The 17,664-nt window shown below is 37.7% G+C and overlaps 1 protein-coding gene and 1 long non-coding RNA gene across 3 annotated transcripts; both read left to right on the forward strand.

Moving 5' to 3' along the window:
- The first annotated feature begins 330 nt into the window (after window positions 1-330).
- On the forward strand, window positions 331-4,695 carry LOC114478443 (speriolin-like protein). 2 transcript variants are annotated; one of them, XM_028471537.1, is made up of 5 exons: window positions 331-453; window positions 1,964-2,140; window positions 3,764-3,967; window positions 4,069-4,193; window positions 4,336-4,695. In XM_028471537.1, the coding sequence occupies exons 2-5, from the start codon at window positions 1,981-1,983 to the stop codon at window positions 4,663-4,665; spliced, it is 819 nt and encodes a 272-aa protein (XP_028327338.1). In that variant the 5' UTR covers window positions 331-453; window positions 1,964-1,980; the 3' UTR covers window positions 4,666-4,695. The 2 variants fall into 2 exon arrangements, with proteins under 2 accessions (XP_028327338.1, XP_028327336.1); XM_028471535.1 differs by having other exon boundaries at window positions 336-453; window positions 1,980-2,140.
- A 7,318-nt stretch (window positions 4,696-12,013) lies between these two features.
- Window positions 12,014-17,121, forward strand: LOC114478216 (uncharacterized). Its single transcript, XR_003675827.1, has 3 exons — window positions 12,014-16,380; window positions 16,478-16,886; window positions 16,991-17,121. It is a non-coding gene; the product is annotated as an uncharacterized LOC114478216 (long non-coding RNA).
- Window positions 17,122-17,664: the final 543 nt, after the last annotated feature.

A 17,664-nucleotide genomic window follows, 5' to 3' on the forward strand; every position in this document is an offset into this window, starting at 1 on the left:
AGCATCACCGCCCAATGACTGCAAACATATAATTTGGATCTGTGTATCTAATAATAATGTGTGCTTTATGATACGCATTTAGACGTTTAAATGCTGCTTTGCAGAACAGGTAGTCATGGTAACACGGGTTAAAAGGTGCGCAGAATCTACAGCAGTAACTGCACCAAGGACTGTCAGAAACGAATAAAGTATAGGTCAAATATCCTTACTTCATTTATCAACATTGGAACGTACAATAACAGGAAGCAGTTTGATGACATCATCACACATGCGAAAGTTCGTGGCGCAAGATGAAAGGAAAAAAGAACCAAACACAATAACTTCAGTATAGCTTCTATTAGTGCTAGTGACTGCGTTCAACACACTCTCTCACTGTTCTCAGGATTTAGAAGTTAAACAATTAATATTTGTGTATTTTAAAAACTTATATTCTGACGAGAAATACTGCTGCAGGTAAGAGACTGATGTTACAAATTATCATTTGAAAATGATTTTTACTCTGGTTTTTATATATTGAACATTTTATTCCTTGAAAAAAAAAAAATAGTTCAATATTTTAATGGCGATCATGATACTGTTTTGAACAGTTTGAGGGTCTTTCAGAGCCTATAGTATGTGTACATATAATACATAAAATCATTGACAGAATGGATGTGATATACAGTACCAGGTCAATACATAAATAAATAAATAAATAAATAAATAAATAAATAAAAACAAAACTAATCTGAGTCACAAATAGAACTAAACATAAATGCATGCCTTTTTTTCAGCCCGTTCAGCATCTGACACACTTTTGTACAACTTTGAGGCTGCACTAGTTGAAATATAAATTCACAAAAGAACCTAACTAGCTATAGTAAGGACGATGCACTTTTAGTTAACATTCTGAATTTCCTCAGGTAACGTTCACTCGTGAACTATAGAGCAAATGTACCAGGTGGGATAAGAACTTTCTGAGTTTTCATTAGTTGTCATGTTTCATTTGGGACTGGGGAGCCAATAGGAATCCTTGGTGCCTGTTCCTCCCACCTAATCATCATTTTTTTGTTTCTGTAACTAGTTAACTAGTGCTTACTTTCCGATACACTAGTAAGTTAGTATACACTTTCACTATCACTAGTTCACTAGTGCTGCTGCAATGGGGTTTAGCAGTCCACTACATCATTTCAGATGTATACACTAGTTCACTAGAGACCTTAACCAATGATTGATTAGTTAACATGTCAGAGTTGTTGCAGTTCACCAGTGAACTACTGTAGTTTGTGTTTCTGACATCTTGATATCGATTAGTTAATAGTCACTGAGCTTTCCATATGCTCCTACTTCACGTTCTGTAACTCTGCAAGCGCTCTCCTCTGATTGGTCGGATGTCGACTGCTGTCAATCATTGCAGAAAAATTTAAGTTGAGGCTAATTCTGCAGTTTGTCGGATCCAGAAAAAGTGCATTTGGTTATTTTATTTAGAGGGATGGTACTCGTCTCCTACGGATCCACAACATTAAAAAGTGTGGCTATAGTTGGTAGAGATGGATGGCTATTCAGTTTAAATGGAGCTATATTTTGATTTATCAACAGGCCTACAGTTGTACTTTACAATTTAAACTTTAAAGGTTTGTGTATTTCTAAGTTTTGTGACAAAAAACAAGTTCCATAAGTGATGTGGCGGTTTGGATGAATGAGATGGAGTCAAGCTTTAGGGTTGCTGGTCAGATGTGGACACAGTATTTATTATGTCAAAGGGTTTGTGTGAAAGGACCGTGATGGAATTCTGAGGTCATGTATGATACTGATAGTGGTAGTGAAAACAGGGCTGAGCTTCCTCAGGTAGACCTTGCTGTGTGCTATCAGTGTGCTGTGGTATCTAAGTCAGATACCCCCCCCCCCCCCCCGCTTGTTAAAAACCAAACAAACAAATGATCTACTGATTAACATATGAATCGTTTGTGAATAACCACTAAAGTGTTGCCTGCCTCCAGTATGGACGACGACATGCACAACTCTGAAGATTTGAGGATGAGGAACGAGCAGTTCAGGCAGGAGAACGAGTCTATAATGGAATTGCTAAATCTCTACAAGGAGAACGCTGACCTGAGAACCTGGGTGAGGAACCTGGACAGCACCCTAGCAGAAGTAACAGGTACTGTAAGATATTTTATAACTTAGAAAACTGATGTACATACAGATGTTTACATTTGTAACACAATAATGTGGAAATTTCATTGTATTCATTTACAGGATTTTGATTTTATTTATTTACTCATCTCAAACATAAAACAATATAAAGCAATCATTGCTCATTTAAAAGAGCCCCAGCAATGTTTGAGAAGGGGCAGAAGGAAGTTTAACGCTTATCTAGTCCCGCCCCTACTTCCAAGATATTTCACAAAGAAATAACTGACATTTGAGCAAATGAATACATACAGTATATATATATATATTTATATATATATACAACAAAATACACACAAATCTAAACAAAAACAAGCATTCATAGGCCTACCTAGACTTACATAACATCAACATCCACATGTCCACCTACTCATCAGATTCTAGTCCTTGTACTGACCTAATAAGTTATTCAATACATATTCTGCACAAGTATTATATATACAGTTTATACACTCACATCAAACATATATACATACGTACACACATATACATACATACACATGAACGTATATAACATGTCCATAATAATGATATTATACTATTTATAATTTATAAATAAAGATAATGTCCAAATGCAGCATCATTATGTCATTTCCACTTTCCCTTTAAAAAGCAATGGTAAACATGAAATGTGCGATAATCAGTTGCAATAATGCATGAATTCCTACAATCACTGCTAAAATCCTAAATTCTAAACTCTGGGTTCAGCTTCCGGTCTTCATACTTGACGTGTGCTTTGTATTTGTAAATGTAATTTAACTTTTAATTTATTTCTTTATTTAAGTAGGGACAGTACATATTAATGAACATTCAAAAAAATGTAAATATGCCAGATTATAGCCAACAGCTAAATAGAATCCTTTAATGCACGTGTCAAACTCAAGGCCCCGGGGGCCAAATTCGGCACTTTAGAGCAGGGGTTCTCAACTGGTCTCACCCTGGGTTTCTTCCAAAATAAAAGACAAGTCCAACATGAGAGACATTAAGTATTTATTTTTGACCAGCTGTCTGCGACCCACCCAGTACAGGTCCGCGACCCACCAGTTGAGGATAACTGCTTTAAAGCATCCAATTCAGCCCACAGGTGAAAGTAAAAATGACAGAAAAAACCTGTATCATTGTGTAAATGAAACTCAACAATATTTGCAGGCACTGACAGTTTTCCCGATGCTTATATCTTATATTTTTAATATTGAACTGTTAAAAAAAAAACAAAAAACAATAACTTATAGAATATTTCCCTTCATAAAATAAAAATTGGTCACAACATTTAAAGCGAAGATCATGTTGGGACCAATATCTATCACTTAAAGTTTGGATATTGTCAGTTTCTTACCTATTTTGTATTTTATGTACATATATAAACTAGGGCACAACAATGTTTAAACTATTTGTTTTCCAGGATAAAATCTGTGGCCCACTTGGGTTGAAATTGCTCGATATTTGGCCCCTGAAGTAAAATGAGTTTGAAACCCCATATTTAATGTATGCCCTTGTATATATGATGATAATCTTTATTAGTCACCCTATTGAAATAATTAGAATGTATTGGCTGGATTCTCACTTATTCTGTCTTTTTGTTCAACCTCAGGAAGGAAACCATTCAATCAGTGGCAGGAGACTTTTGTTGAGAGTCAGTTTCAAAAGGATCTGCAGCAACCCACAGTCAAACAAGTACAACGAACCTCCTCTCCCATCGACTTCCAATCATTTATCCAAAGGTCTGTGCACCCAGACGCCAAAGAGAGAGCCGCGCCTCAGAGCAGCCACACTGAAATCCTCCCTGACATCAAAGGTTACTGTGACATTATACAGTATGTGCCAGTCCTCATTGGATGAAAAGTTGCTCACATTTTAATGTGTTGTATTTTATTTATTTGATTTAAATAACTGTAGATCCTGAAAGGGTTTTTGGAGAAATTGCCTATCAGCTGGATAGGAGGATTCTTTCTCATGTCTTCCAAGGCCACAAGAGACTATATGGTTTCACACTGTTGAATGTACAAGACAAGATCAGAGAGGTAACATGACTTTTCTGTACATATCCAACACTTATCGAGCCCTACCTGTGTCACTTTTATTTTACTTTATCCCACCTATATTTAATTGCATGTTTAGACTAAGAATTTCTTTTTGAAAAAATGTCTTCTTCCTGTTTGACAGGTTAGCACACACCCACTGACAGGGAAGGTCGATGAATACTATCGCCTCCATCTCAAACAGAGGCATGCAGACCTCATGGCCACACTGCAGCAGCTCGGCTACAAAGCATCACTTCATCCTACTTTTTCAGAGTTTATTATCAACAACTTTGGGATTCTGAAGAAGAGACCTAAGCCAAATGGATCCCTGGATCAGTACTTTAACAATCCAAACTTCCTGAGGCAGCTGATCAATGCCAGGGCAACTCAAGCCCTTCAGAAGGACCTGCAGGTCTTGCTCACCTGCCTCTGCAAGATGACAGAAACAGACAGAAGGCCTTTCTTCCACTAGTCGTCAGAAATGTGTTCCAAACACCCAATATCTCACACCCTCAAATAAAAGGTCACATTGAATCAATGTTCATATGTTATTCAAATTTACAGAGCATGACAAAAAGTTGTTTTTTTCTGTTTATATCAGTGGTTAAAAAAATTAAAAAAAACTATGACAGAATAAAAGTAATTATCTTTAAGGTTTTACTAGGATGGTGTCTCATGTGCTCATAATTTATGCACATCTGCATTAAAACTACACTGGAAATAATTTACCATATTCAGAATCACATGGCTTTGATAATCACTGTACATTGTCTTTAAGTAAAAGCACAACTTATAGCACAGATCTAGTAAAAGTAGACCTCAAGAAATATAATTATTGCTATATATATATCAATAAATCTAATATTAACGACATCAGCAAAATATACAAAAATTTACATTTTGTTACAGTTGTGCATAGGCATACTGTTATTAACCTATTAAGTATACAATGCCAGATACAAATACAACACTAAAACTTACCTTGGCGAGCACGAACAGTAAATGTTACAATAATCCTTAAGGACAATTTTATCCCAAAAATGTATCAAACCAGTATTGTTTAAGTTATGTAATGTGGATAATAATTTGACACAAATAAGTGACAAGAAGGAATATTTAGTAATGTAAAAAAAAACTCCAAATGAAGTTATGTAAGAACACAAATAACAATATTAAACATATACAATGGGCTATAAACACAATGACACTTAAGACATCTGTTTTGTGTCTTTATTTAATGTCAATTCAACTTTATTTATAAAAAGCCAACTAAAAATTAATAAAACATTACCAAACACATAAAATAAAAATATAATCTGAACAGTTGGGAGATAAATAAATATGGCACAAAAAGTGTTTGCCATTCTGGAGGTGAAGCTTTGCTTGATCTGTATCACCTTCTGAGGGGATCAGAGAGGATGCTCTGAACTGGCTCTTCCAGGTCGGGCAAGGGGCAGCTGATGATCTTCTGGGTGGTGTTGATCACTCGCTGCAGAGCCTTCCTGTCTGCTGCTGTGCTCCCAGTGAACCACACAGTGATGCAGTAGGACGGCACTTTCAATGGTTGCCTGGTAGAAGACACCAGCAGGTTCTGCTCCAGTTTGTTTTTCCACAGGATCCTGAGGAAGTGCAGTCACTGCTGGACCTTCTTTACTGCAGCCAAGATGTTGGTGGTCCAGGAGAGCTCCTCCTGGATGTGAGCACCCAGAAACCAGAAGGACGATTCTTTCTCCACCCACCAGGTCACCATTGATGAGGAGCGCAGTCCACCGGGTTCCTCTTGAAGTCGATGATGGTGCTGTGTGTTTCATTTGGATATGTGTAGGGACATTTTTCCGGTACAAAATGATTATTACAGACAAAGAATAGAACAAGGACAAAAATAACTAATAGGAGCAATTTAAAAAAAAAAAAAAAAAAAAAAAAAAAAATCAGCATTGATATCAAATGCGCATTTACACAATAGGCTGTCTGCGTGCATGTGCATCAAAGTGCTTCTCCAACTTCTAAAGCTTAAATGACTTCAGTTTAGGACAAATGGAGCAGTGATAATGCTTGCAGCACGTTGTGTAGCAGCTCACCTCAGGTTTCAAGTTGGTGACAAAAAAATCGAAACATGCATCTGAAAAATAAAAACATTTAAAACATTAAGCATCAGTGAGTGAACTAGTAACTACTAATTTGGGAAAAGTTGCTTTAATTCTTTAATAACACATAAAGACAGAAAACTCAAAACCTTCTAATCTACATGTAAAACGCTTGATGTGTTAATTTACATTATGACAAACCATGCCATCCTTTTTTAACAGACAGAAAATACAACAATAAATCAAACTACAGATTTTTATATTTCCCAGGGTAAACTGTGAAACCTTTATTATAAAAACGCTCTCGATTACGACTGTTGTTACAATCTATTGGTATCAATATTAACCCTTGCGACTAATTTCAATGTCATGACAATTAATAGAAAGTTTTTTCATTTCATCTATTTGAAAGAGAAGACTAGACCATGTTAGCTTGGCCTTATAAAAACAAAAAAAATGCTTTGTGCAAATGTATTTATTTTATTTTACATCGACAGATCACTGAAGAAACTAATAGATAGTTTTATTGATCCACCATCATTGGAGCTCACATCAGATAAAGTGCAGTTAAAAAAAAAGACAGAAAAACCCCCAAAAACAAGTGCAATGACAATATATATATATATATATATATATATATATATATATATATATATATAATATAAAAGGAATAAAGAATACAGATTATATACATATTTACAGGCAGGGGCAAGGAGATATATTTACATATTTAGTACAATGCCCTAGACTGTTTTATTGTACAGTGGTAATGAAAGCCCTAAGGTCACTGCAGCCACAGTGTAGGACTGAGTAATAGTCTGAATACTGCAAGTGTCGAGGATCAATAATTTTATCGATCTATTCATGAAAAAACTCTTAACCTACCATGTTCTCAGAAATGTAGCAGATCCGACGATAGAAGAAGAGTAGCTTCTTTGGTTGTTAGCGGCAGTTAGCACCTGAAATGTTGCGTTACTGTCACTTTTAGGAGAAGCCCTGCTGTGCAGGAGCCCATATGGAGGATTAGCTTCTGGAGTTTAGGAAGCAGGAGCTGCGCCAAGAGATCTGCAGTTGGACCTGTCTGAGTTTATCTGGATACTGCTGCACTCATAGCCCCTCCCCAGACCCCTCCCCAGGCCCCACCCCTTTCCTCGTGCTCACGTGCCACAGGTGAAACTGATTACCTTAATGAGGCCTCGTTATTTAAGCTACGGCAGCTCCAGTCTCTCTGTTTCAGTCTTTCTCTTTCAGCTCCAACAGCCGTTACTCGGCGGATTACTCAGCGTATCGACTCCTCGACACATCGGACTTCTCAGCGCGTCGAATCGTCTCTTCACGTTGGACTACACTAAGTGGCTCTTTATTATATAATCAGAGGTGTCAAACTGATTTATACACACAGTGTAGCTTGGACACATGAAATAATCTTAAATAAATAGAACTCTAAATGTTCATTTTAATTAATTTTTTTAATTTAATGCGAACAACTTAATTGAACTTTCCTTTACAACATATAAAGAAAACCTAAATACATATTTATGTTTTCAGATGTTTGACACGCCTGGTTTAGCTTTTTTCCATCTACATATGTTTAAGTTAAATTCACACACCATAGTTTAGCCATACAATGTTGTGTGTTGAGTCATGGTTTGAGCACTACAGCCTGCCTGAGTGTTAATTTCTAATTAATTTGTGTTGCTGTGCTGACTAATGGTGTAATCACCACAGTCTACCTTAGTGATACAAAGTCATGGTTTTACTACTACAGCATTTCTCAAAATTGTTGTAAAGTCATGCTTTGTGTTTAAACTGTGACTCTTCTACGTGACCCAACCATATGCTGTTTGTGGTTGAAACACCACAGCCCGCCCGAGAGTTTAGTTTAAGGGCTCTATTGTTGCAGTGTAATAGTTTAAGGATTGTGTTGTTGCTTTTGTCATAGTTTAATCAGCTATATAGCTTCTTTGCTATAGTTTAATCGGCTATATAGCTGCGTTGCCATAGTTTAATCGGCTATATAGCTGCTTTGTCATAGTTTAATCGGCTATATAGCTGCTTTGCCATAGTTTAATCGGCTATATAGCGGCTTTGCCATAGTTTATTCAGCTATATAGCGGCTTTGTCATAGTTTAATTGCTTTGTCATAGTTTTGTGATCTATAAAGTTGCCATAGTTACACATACCACATCACACATTTTTTTGCCCAACCCCCTTGTATTTTTGCATAGTCATTGTTTATAATGCTGACGAATTTTACCAATCAAAACCTACCTAATTAACTACCTGCACAATTTTTGGATTCCTGCTAAACCGGTATTGATTAAATTAAATAAATAACATGGTGACGTGATAACGTCTCAATAAATAAATTAATTAATAAATTAAAAACATCCATGAGGATGGATTCTAAACGTAAGCGTGCACTTCAAGACCCGTAAAACGTTTAAATTCGACAGTAATTCTTTAAATTTCCTTCAATGTAAATAAAACAAATAACTTTTTTTTTATTGTAAATAAAACAATTACCTTTTTTATTATAATTCATTTTCTATGATGCAGCAGGGAAGTTAATAAAATTAATTTTAAAAAAACACATTTGCTTTGATGCAGCAGTGATGCCTCCAGCACGGTAAGTCTAACTTATATGGAGGGCAGTTAAATAATAAAACTGACCCACCATCAATACTACTGTTCATCAGTAAATGTGAATAGGTAAATTTAATACAAATAAAAAAGCCGAATAACTTAAACGCCCGATATTGCGCAAAACAAACAGTTTTGGTCCAGAAGTACTGCAAGAATTAAAAAGAAACATTTCTACTGAAGAAGAAGAAACATTTCTATTGAAGAACTGTTGGTAATGAAGATATGGATCGGTCGTACTTGAAGTTTCTGGATCTGCCTCCACCCAAACCCAGACTGGACCTTTTTGGTAGGTGCACTTTGTTCTATTAAGGTTATTTTACCACAGTAGTGGCTTACTGGCTAATTAATAAGATTTTAACTTGATGGTTACTGGCCCATCGCTGTTGGACCTTGAGCAAGCTCCTCAAGAATGGGTTAAAACCAGAGAACTTATTTATTTTATACCTGTAAATATTAAAGATATATAACTTTTATCCTTAAGGTTAATATACACACAAGTCCCATTTGCTAAGATTATTATTTATATAGTCCTGTGTGCTAAGATTATATACACACATCTCATGTGCTAAAGCAAGTCTTGTGTACAAAGATTATATATGTACATCCAAGTCTTGAGTGCTCAGATTATATACACTCACACATAAATCTTGTGTGCTAAGATTATTATTACAAGCACACACTTAATACATGTCTGCTAAGATTATACGCACACGTAAATCTTGTGTGCTAAGATTATTATACGCACACGTCTCGTGTGCAAAGATGATTATACACACAGACATAAGTCAAAATTATTATATACACACGTAAGCCTCATGTGCTAAAATTATTATTACACGTAAACCTTGTGTGCTAAGATCGATACGTGTACACATGCATCACGTGTGCTAAGATTATACGCACATGTATAAATCAAGATTATTATATACGCACACATGCAAATTTTGTGTGCTAAGATTATATGCACACATGTAAATCTTGTCTGATAAGATTATTATGTACGCACACACAATTTGATTGTGCCATAGTTGACATTCACAAATGCACAAGTCTATTGTGCACTGGTTGAAATATACGCGCACACAACGCACAACTCTTGTGCCAAGGTTGGAAAAATCAAATCCAAAAGATCCAAGACCACTAAGGACATTTAACAAAAAAAGATGGAAAAATAATTCAGTAGTTTTCAAAATTCCAAGCTTGAACCCACAATAGAGATTATATAAAAATAATAGAATAACTAATTAAACTTTAAATTAATGTGTTTTCTTAACACAGTGCACTCTCAGTTGGAGAAATGTAGGTTCCCCTGCAGGACTGTTCATCTTTCACAAGGACCTCCTGTATCAGGGTGGTACCTAAAGCAATTTGCAACAGCAAATATAAGTCCTGGTGGCAACTGTAGCTAGGACTCCAAACAAAGTAAAATAAAAACAATAAAACTAACAAAGTAAAATAAACTCCAAGCTCAGACCCTGATAAACCACTTTAACTTGTGCTAAGATTATTGTACGTGCACATGCAAGTGTCGTGTGCTAAAATGATTATTACAAGTATTTCTTGTGTGCTAAGATTAGTATAAATCAAAATTATTATATACGGACACATGTAAGTTTTGTGTGCTAAGATTATTATGCGCACACACATGCGTCTCGTGTGCTAAAATTATTATATGCACACATAAATCAACATTATGTACACACATGTACATTTTGTGTGCTAAGATTATTATATACGCACTCGAGTCTTGTGTGCTAAAATTATATTTGCACACACGTCTCTTGTGCTTAGATTATCATACAAACACGCACGCCTCTCGTGCTTAGATAATCGTACAAACACGCACGCCTCTCTTGCTTAGATAATCGTACAAACACGCACGCCTCACGTGCTTAGATAATCGTACAAACACGCACGCCTCACGTGCTTAGATAATCGTACAAACACGCACGCCTCACGTGCTTAGATAATCGTACAAACACGCACGCCTCACGTGCTTAGATAATCGTACAAACACGCACGCCTCACGTGCTTAGATAATCGTACAAACACGCACGCCTCACGTGCTTAGATAATCGTACAAACACGCACGCCTCACGTGCTTAGATAATCGTACAAACACGCACGCCTCACGTGCTTAGATAATCGTACAAACACGCACGCCTCACGTGCTTAGATTATCGTACAAACACGCACGCCTCACGTGCTTAGATTATCGTACAAACACGCACGCCTCACGTGCTTAGATAATCGTACAAACACGCACGCCTCACGTGCTTAGATAATCGTACAAACACGCACGCCTCACGTGGTTAGATAATCGTACAAACACGCACGCCTCACGTGGTTAGATAATCGTACAAACACGCACGCCTCACGTGCTAAGATAATCGTACAAACACGCACGCCTCACGTGCTAAGATAATCGTACAAACACGCACGCCTCACGTGCTAAGATAATCGTACAAACACGCACGCCTCACGTGCTAAGATAATCGTACAAACACGCACGCCTCACGTGCTAAGATAATCGTACAAACACGCACGCCTCACGTGCTAAGATAATCGTACAAACACGCACGCCTCACGTGCTAAGATAATCGTACAAACACGCACGCCTCACGTGCTAAGATAATCGTACAAACACGCACGCCTCACGTGCTTTGATTATCATACAAACACGCACGCCTCACGTGCTTTGATTATCATACAAACACGCACGCCTCACGTGCTTTGATTATCATACAAACATGCACGTCTCAAGCTACGGGCAGCTGGTCGTCTTCGGCGGTGGTAGCAGGCATGACGCTTTCCGAAGCACTGAGACCTCATCACCCTCATCACCTTCAGTCTCAAGTTGAGGAAGTACCACACCCAGGTATGTGGCTAAGGTCCTAAAAAAAACACTCACACAAATGCACAAGTCTATTGTGCAAAGGTTGACATACACAAACTCACAAGTCGATTGTGCTAAGGTTGAAATATACATGTGCACAAGTCAATTGTGCCACATTTGACATTCACAAATGCACAAGTCTGTTGTGCCATGGTTGAAATATACACATTCACAGATGCACAAGTCTATTGTGCCAAGGTTGACATTCACAAATGCACAAGTCTATTGTGCCAAGGTTGAAATATACACATGCACAAATGTACAAGTTGATTGTGCCACGGTTGAAATATACAAATACACAAATCGATTGTGACACGGTTGACATTCACAAACGCACAAGTCTGTTGTGCCATGGTTAAAATATACACATGCACAAGTTGATTGCATGATTGACATTCACAAACGCACAAATCGATTGTGCAACGGTTGACATTCATAAACACAAGTCAATTGTGCCACGGTTGACACACAAACGCACAAGTTGATTGTGCCATGGTTGAAAAATATGCACACACAACCCACAAATCTTGTACCAAGGTTGGAAAAATCTAATTGAAAAGATCCAAGACCACAAGGGATGTAGAACAAAATAAGATGGAAAAATAATTCAGTAATTAAGAGATCTCCAAGCTTGGACCCAATATAACTGAGTCAAAACTTGAATGAATACATTTTATTTGGTTGTGCATTTGATGCACTACATTCACCAAATACATCTCAACCAAAAAGGGATTGAGCTGAAGCAGCTTGATGGAATGAGCCCATTCCAGACATTACAAATGAACAATTTAAACTATTTAAAAACAATTCTTAATTCTCAAAACTTACCACAATAGAGATTATATAAAAAAGATAAAATAGCTAATTAAACTTTAAATTAATGTGCGGTGCACTCTCTGATGGAGGAATGTAGGTTCACCTGTAGGACTGTTGTCTTTCACAAGGACCTCCTGTATCATTGTGGTACCTAAAGCAATTTGCAACTGCAAATTTAAGTCCTGGTGGCTCCAAACAAAGTGGGGAAAAAAAAAAAACTAAGTAAACCAAACTCCATGCTAGGATCCAATGTAACTCATACAATCAAAACCTGGGCTAGCCCTCGACATCTTGTGGCCGTACGCAGGATACATTTTGGGGGCCCCACACTGCCATCTATAGACAGTTAAGGAACACAAAAACAGATACGCACACATGTAAGTCTCATGTGCTAAGATTTTATACACACACCAACATTATTATACACACATGTAAGTCTTGTGTACTAAGATTCTTATGCGCGCACATGCACCTCGTGTGCTAAAATTATATGCACACGCATAAATCAAAATTATTATATACGCAAACACAAGTCTCACGTGCTAAGATTATTATATTTGCACACAAGTCTCACGTGCTAAGATTATTATACGCAGACACCTAACTCTAGTGTGCTAAGATTATCATACAAACACCCACGCCTCATGTGCTTGGATTATCATATAAACACGCACGTCTCAAGTTACGGGCAGCTGATCGGCTTCGGCGGTGGTAGCAGGCATGACGCTCTCCGAAGCACTGAGACCTCATCACCCTCATCACCTTCAGGCTCAAGTTGAGGAAGTACCACACCCAGGTATGTGACTTAAGTTCTGAAACAAACACTCACACAAATGCACAAGTCTATTGTGCAAAGGTTGACATACACAAACGCACAAGTCGATTGTGCTAAGGTTGAAATATACACATGCACAAATGCACAAGTGGATTGTGCCACAGTTGAAATATACAAATGCAGAAGTTGATTTTGCCACAGTTGACGTTCACAAACGCACAAGTCTGCTGTGCCAAGGTTGAAATATACACATGCGCAAACGCACAAGTCAATTGTGCCATGGTTGACATTCACAAATGCACAAATCTATTGTGCCAAGTTTGAAATATACAAATGCACAAGTTGATTGTGCCACGGTTGACATTTACAAATGCACAAGTCTGTTGTGCCACTGTTGACATTAACAAACGCACAAGTCAGTTGTGCCAAGGTTGAAATATACACATGCACAAGTTGATTTTGCCACGGTTGATATTCACAAACACACAAGTCAATTGTAAATCTGGGTATGGATGGGGTAAAGTTATACCACAGGAACACGTACAGCTCTGGCAAAGATGGATGATGGAACTGTTGAATCAGTTAAGTGGGTTTCAAGTAGCAAGATACTTAAAGTGTGGGGATTTTGTTACAGTAAGCTACCTAAGAAACGTCACCAAAGTAACACAAATGGATTGGATCAGATTTAACCTACTTGACCGATGGCCCATCTGTAATGAAATAAAATCTACAACCAGAGATTTCATACATTTATATTCAACAGAAAGATTCAGAGTGATTCATGACCTCTTCCGCAAGCCAATGGAATTCAAAAGTAAGTCCACCCTACAAGGCATAATGTGGAACTAAGATGGATGGATGCTCCTGAATAACATTGGAAGAGGGAAAAGGACAAAATTAACTGTCTGAGGAGGAGAATTTAAAAACGAATAACCCCGGAGAGACCGTTAACCGTGTGAACTGGAAACCAACATCCAATAGACACAGTGATCAAATATCACCCATCATGGAACTGACTTCTGAGATTTGAAAGTCCTCCTGGAGACTTGATCATATTTGGCAACATGACGGCAAGAAACTCCTTTCAAGATGCCAAAAGCCTAAAAACGAAGTGTTTCGGTTCAAACTTACCAATGTGGCCCAGCAGCCAATAGATTTGCCATCTAATGGAAGGGGATGATGAACAAGACCTCTTTTGGTTCTACAGTTTCACTCTAAGGAGACAAACTGTTTTTTGTTTTTTTTTTCAAACTTTTTTCAATGTTTTGCTCCTTAATACTTTATAGAAATGTTGTTATATGTGTTATGCTCTGTTGTTGTATGTTTGTGTATATTCGTTGGGTTGCGTTTTTGTTTCTGCGCGTCTTAAAGGCTCTCTCCGCGTCTAGAGAGCTTGCCGGTTATTCCCTCTCGACCTTGCGTGTCCTTCATGCATTTTTTATTTCTGCTCGAGCGGATGACCCCTGTCCCTTCGTCTTGGCATTACCTCCATTTCTTTACAGGTGCACCACTTGAAACCTTGCCACTCCCACAGGGTTTTGTAGCTGAACTTGAGCTTACTTAAACTCACAGATCTGACTTGACTGAGACTCCCTTGCTAAACCTGATCTTATTGGTATATGTTGCTGAAACATTTCCTGGACATGTTGGTTTTGCTATTAACTCTTCCTCTGATTGTTTTTGCATTGGGCTGATGTATAACAAATTTCCTTTTCCCCCAAATGTTTAAATCAAATATATTTGTTCTAATGTATAATCCAAGTATTTTTCTTCCATTGTCCTGACATATAACCTATATTCTTTTTTTCCCCTTTGTTGCATTGTTTTTTGCAGGTTTTTTTTAGATCATGATCTTGACTTGATCCTCTGTGAAGATGCTGTTACCCTACAGTCAGAGTGCATTCTGTTAGCTGGTATTTGCTAACAGGTTAAGACCTTCCTAAGTGGTATTAACCCAGGTGGCTTTGTCGATTTAAAAAAAATGACTTTAAGAGGAGTTTTTGGGGTACTGAGCCCTGGCTTTTACCCTACCACATGCTCCTGGTAGGATCATTGTTTCATTGTTTAACCAAAGTCCTTTTACCCCCAATTGTTTAGCTGTTTAACCCAAGTCTTTTTCCCCATTATTCTGATATTTAACCCTGGTCCTCTTTGCATTGTTCTAATGTTTGACCAAAGTATTTTTCTTCCATTGCTCTGATGTATAACCAAAATCTTTTTCTTCTATTGTCCTTTTTGAGATTATGCTCTTGACTTGATCCAATGTGAAAATGCTGTTACCCTACAGTCTGCGTGCATTCTGTTAGCTGGTATTTGCTAACAGGTTAAGGCCTTCATACATGGTATTAACCCAGGTGGCTTCGTCGAGAAAAATAATTTTAGGAGGAAGTTTTGGGGTCCTGAGCCCTGGCTTGGACCTTACCACGTGCTCCTGGTAGGAGCATTGTTCTATTGTTTGACCAAAATCCTTTCCCCCCAATTGTTTTGCCATTTAACCCAAGTCTTTTTCCCCCATTATTCTGATATTTAACCCTGGTCCTTTTGGCATTGTTCCAATATTTAACCAAAGTAAATTTTCCCTATTGTTTTGCTGTTTAACTTAAGTCTTTTTCCCCATTATTCTGATATTTAACCCTGGTTCTTTTTGCATTGTTCTAATGTTTGACCAAAGTAATTTTCTTCCATTGCTCTGACGTATAACCAAAATATTTTTCTTCCATTGTACTTTTTGAGATTATGCTCTTGACATAATTCACTGTGAATATTCTGTTACCCTACAGTCTGCGTGCATTCTGTTAGCTGGTATTTGCTAACAGGTTAAGACCTTCCTACATGGTATTATACCAGGTGGCTTCGTCAACAAAAAATACCTTTAGGAGGAAGTATTGGGGTCCTGAGCCCTGGCTTAGACCCTGCCACTGCTGGAAGATCCCTGGTCTGACGCTCAACTCATCGTTAACACACATGGTAGGTAAATGATGTTCTGTCTCACTCTGAAATAACACAGAAAGATCTAGACACAACAGAAGGAAATGTCTAACTTTCCTATGTTGGTATCTTGCAGTACGCTGATGTGCAACTGTCCCACGTTTGAACCTGACTCTAGAACCCTTCTAGCAACTGTCCCACATTGGAACCCGGCGCTAGAACCCTCCTGGCAACTGTTCCATGTTGGAACCCTCCTGGCAACTGTCCTACGTTAGAACCCGGTGCTAGAACCCTCCTGGCAACTGTCCCACGTTGGAACCCTCCTGGCAACTGTCCTACATTAGAACCCGGTGCTAGAACCCGCCTGGCAACTGTCCCACGTTGGAACCCTCCTGGCAACTGTCCTACATTAGAACCCGGTGCTAGAACCCGCCTGGCAACTGTACCACGTTGGAACCCTCCTGGCAACTGTCCTATGTTAGAACCCGGCGCTAGAACCCTCCTGGCAACTGTCCCACGTTGGAACCCGGTGCAAGAACCTTCTGGTAACTAACTCAAACCCAGCTACACCTTAATATTCACCATGTTTTTTTTTCTAACTGCTGAGATTTTTTTTTTTTTTAACCCATGTCTGCCTCTGTTTTCTTAGGTGGACCCGACGACACATGTGGAATGTATTTCTTCCTAAAATAGCTTGATTGTTTGGCATTGTGACCACAGCCATGTATTTGTATCTGTTAATATGGAAAATAAAGTGTTGGACAATATCTGATATCTGCGAAAATCTATTATCAAACATATCTATTATGTTTGGTAAATAAAGATTCAGTTAAATGTAGAAAACTGTCCTGCTTGGGTTTTATTACATTTTTATTTGTCTTTTGAAAGTTCTCATTTAGTTTGTATGTTACACGATTTGACAGCTTGTATTTTCTAAATTGTTGGAGTTTTAAGCAGCTTTGGTCAAAGACACATTATGCAAAATACTACCAGTTAAGAGCTTTGGTTAAAAATGTTTTTATTTGATTGATTCATCTTGTTTATATCTTAATCTGTTGATTTAAATTGAACAATTTACAAGGCTGCTCCAACTTTGAGTAATTTATAGTTCATGTGATTAAGATTAACAGTTGTTCATAACCTACAATAGGCTGTATTATTCTATTTCCAGGTATGTGACTAATTCATAGTGCCTTTGAAGATGTAAATTGTTATAAATACATTCTTTTAAATAAATGAAGTAAAAGATCTTGCCGTCTGTCATTTTGAATGCACATGTGTATTGCTGAGGCTGAGAATAGTTGTAATTGCAGTTATTTTATT

The sequence above is a fragment of the Gouania willdenowi genome, chromosome 16 (assembly GCF_900634775.1).
Source record: "Gouania willdenowi chromosome 16, fGouWil2.1, whole genome shotgun sequence".
NCBI lineage: Eukaryota > Metazoa > Chordata > Actinopteri > Blenniiformes > Gobiesocidae > Gouania > Gouania willdenowi.

Bases quoted from the DNA above. Each gene is read 5' to 3' on its own strand.
- LOC114478443 (XM_028471537.1), top strand. From the start codon at position 1,981: ATGGACGACGACATGCACAACTCTGAAGATTTGAGGATGAGGAACGAG. The intron at 2,141-3,763 runs GTACTGTAAGAT...GTTCAACCTCAG, and splicing joins CACCCTAGCAGAAGTAACAG to GAAGGAAACCATTCAATCAG. The intron at 3,968-4,068 runs GTTACTGTGACA...AAATAACTGTAG, and splicing joins AATCCTCCCTGACATCAAAG to ATCCTGAAAGGGTTTTTGGA.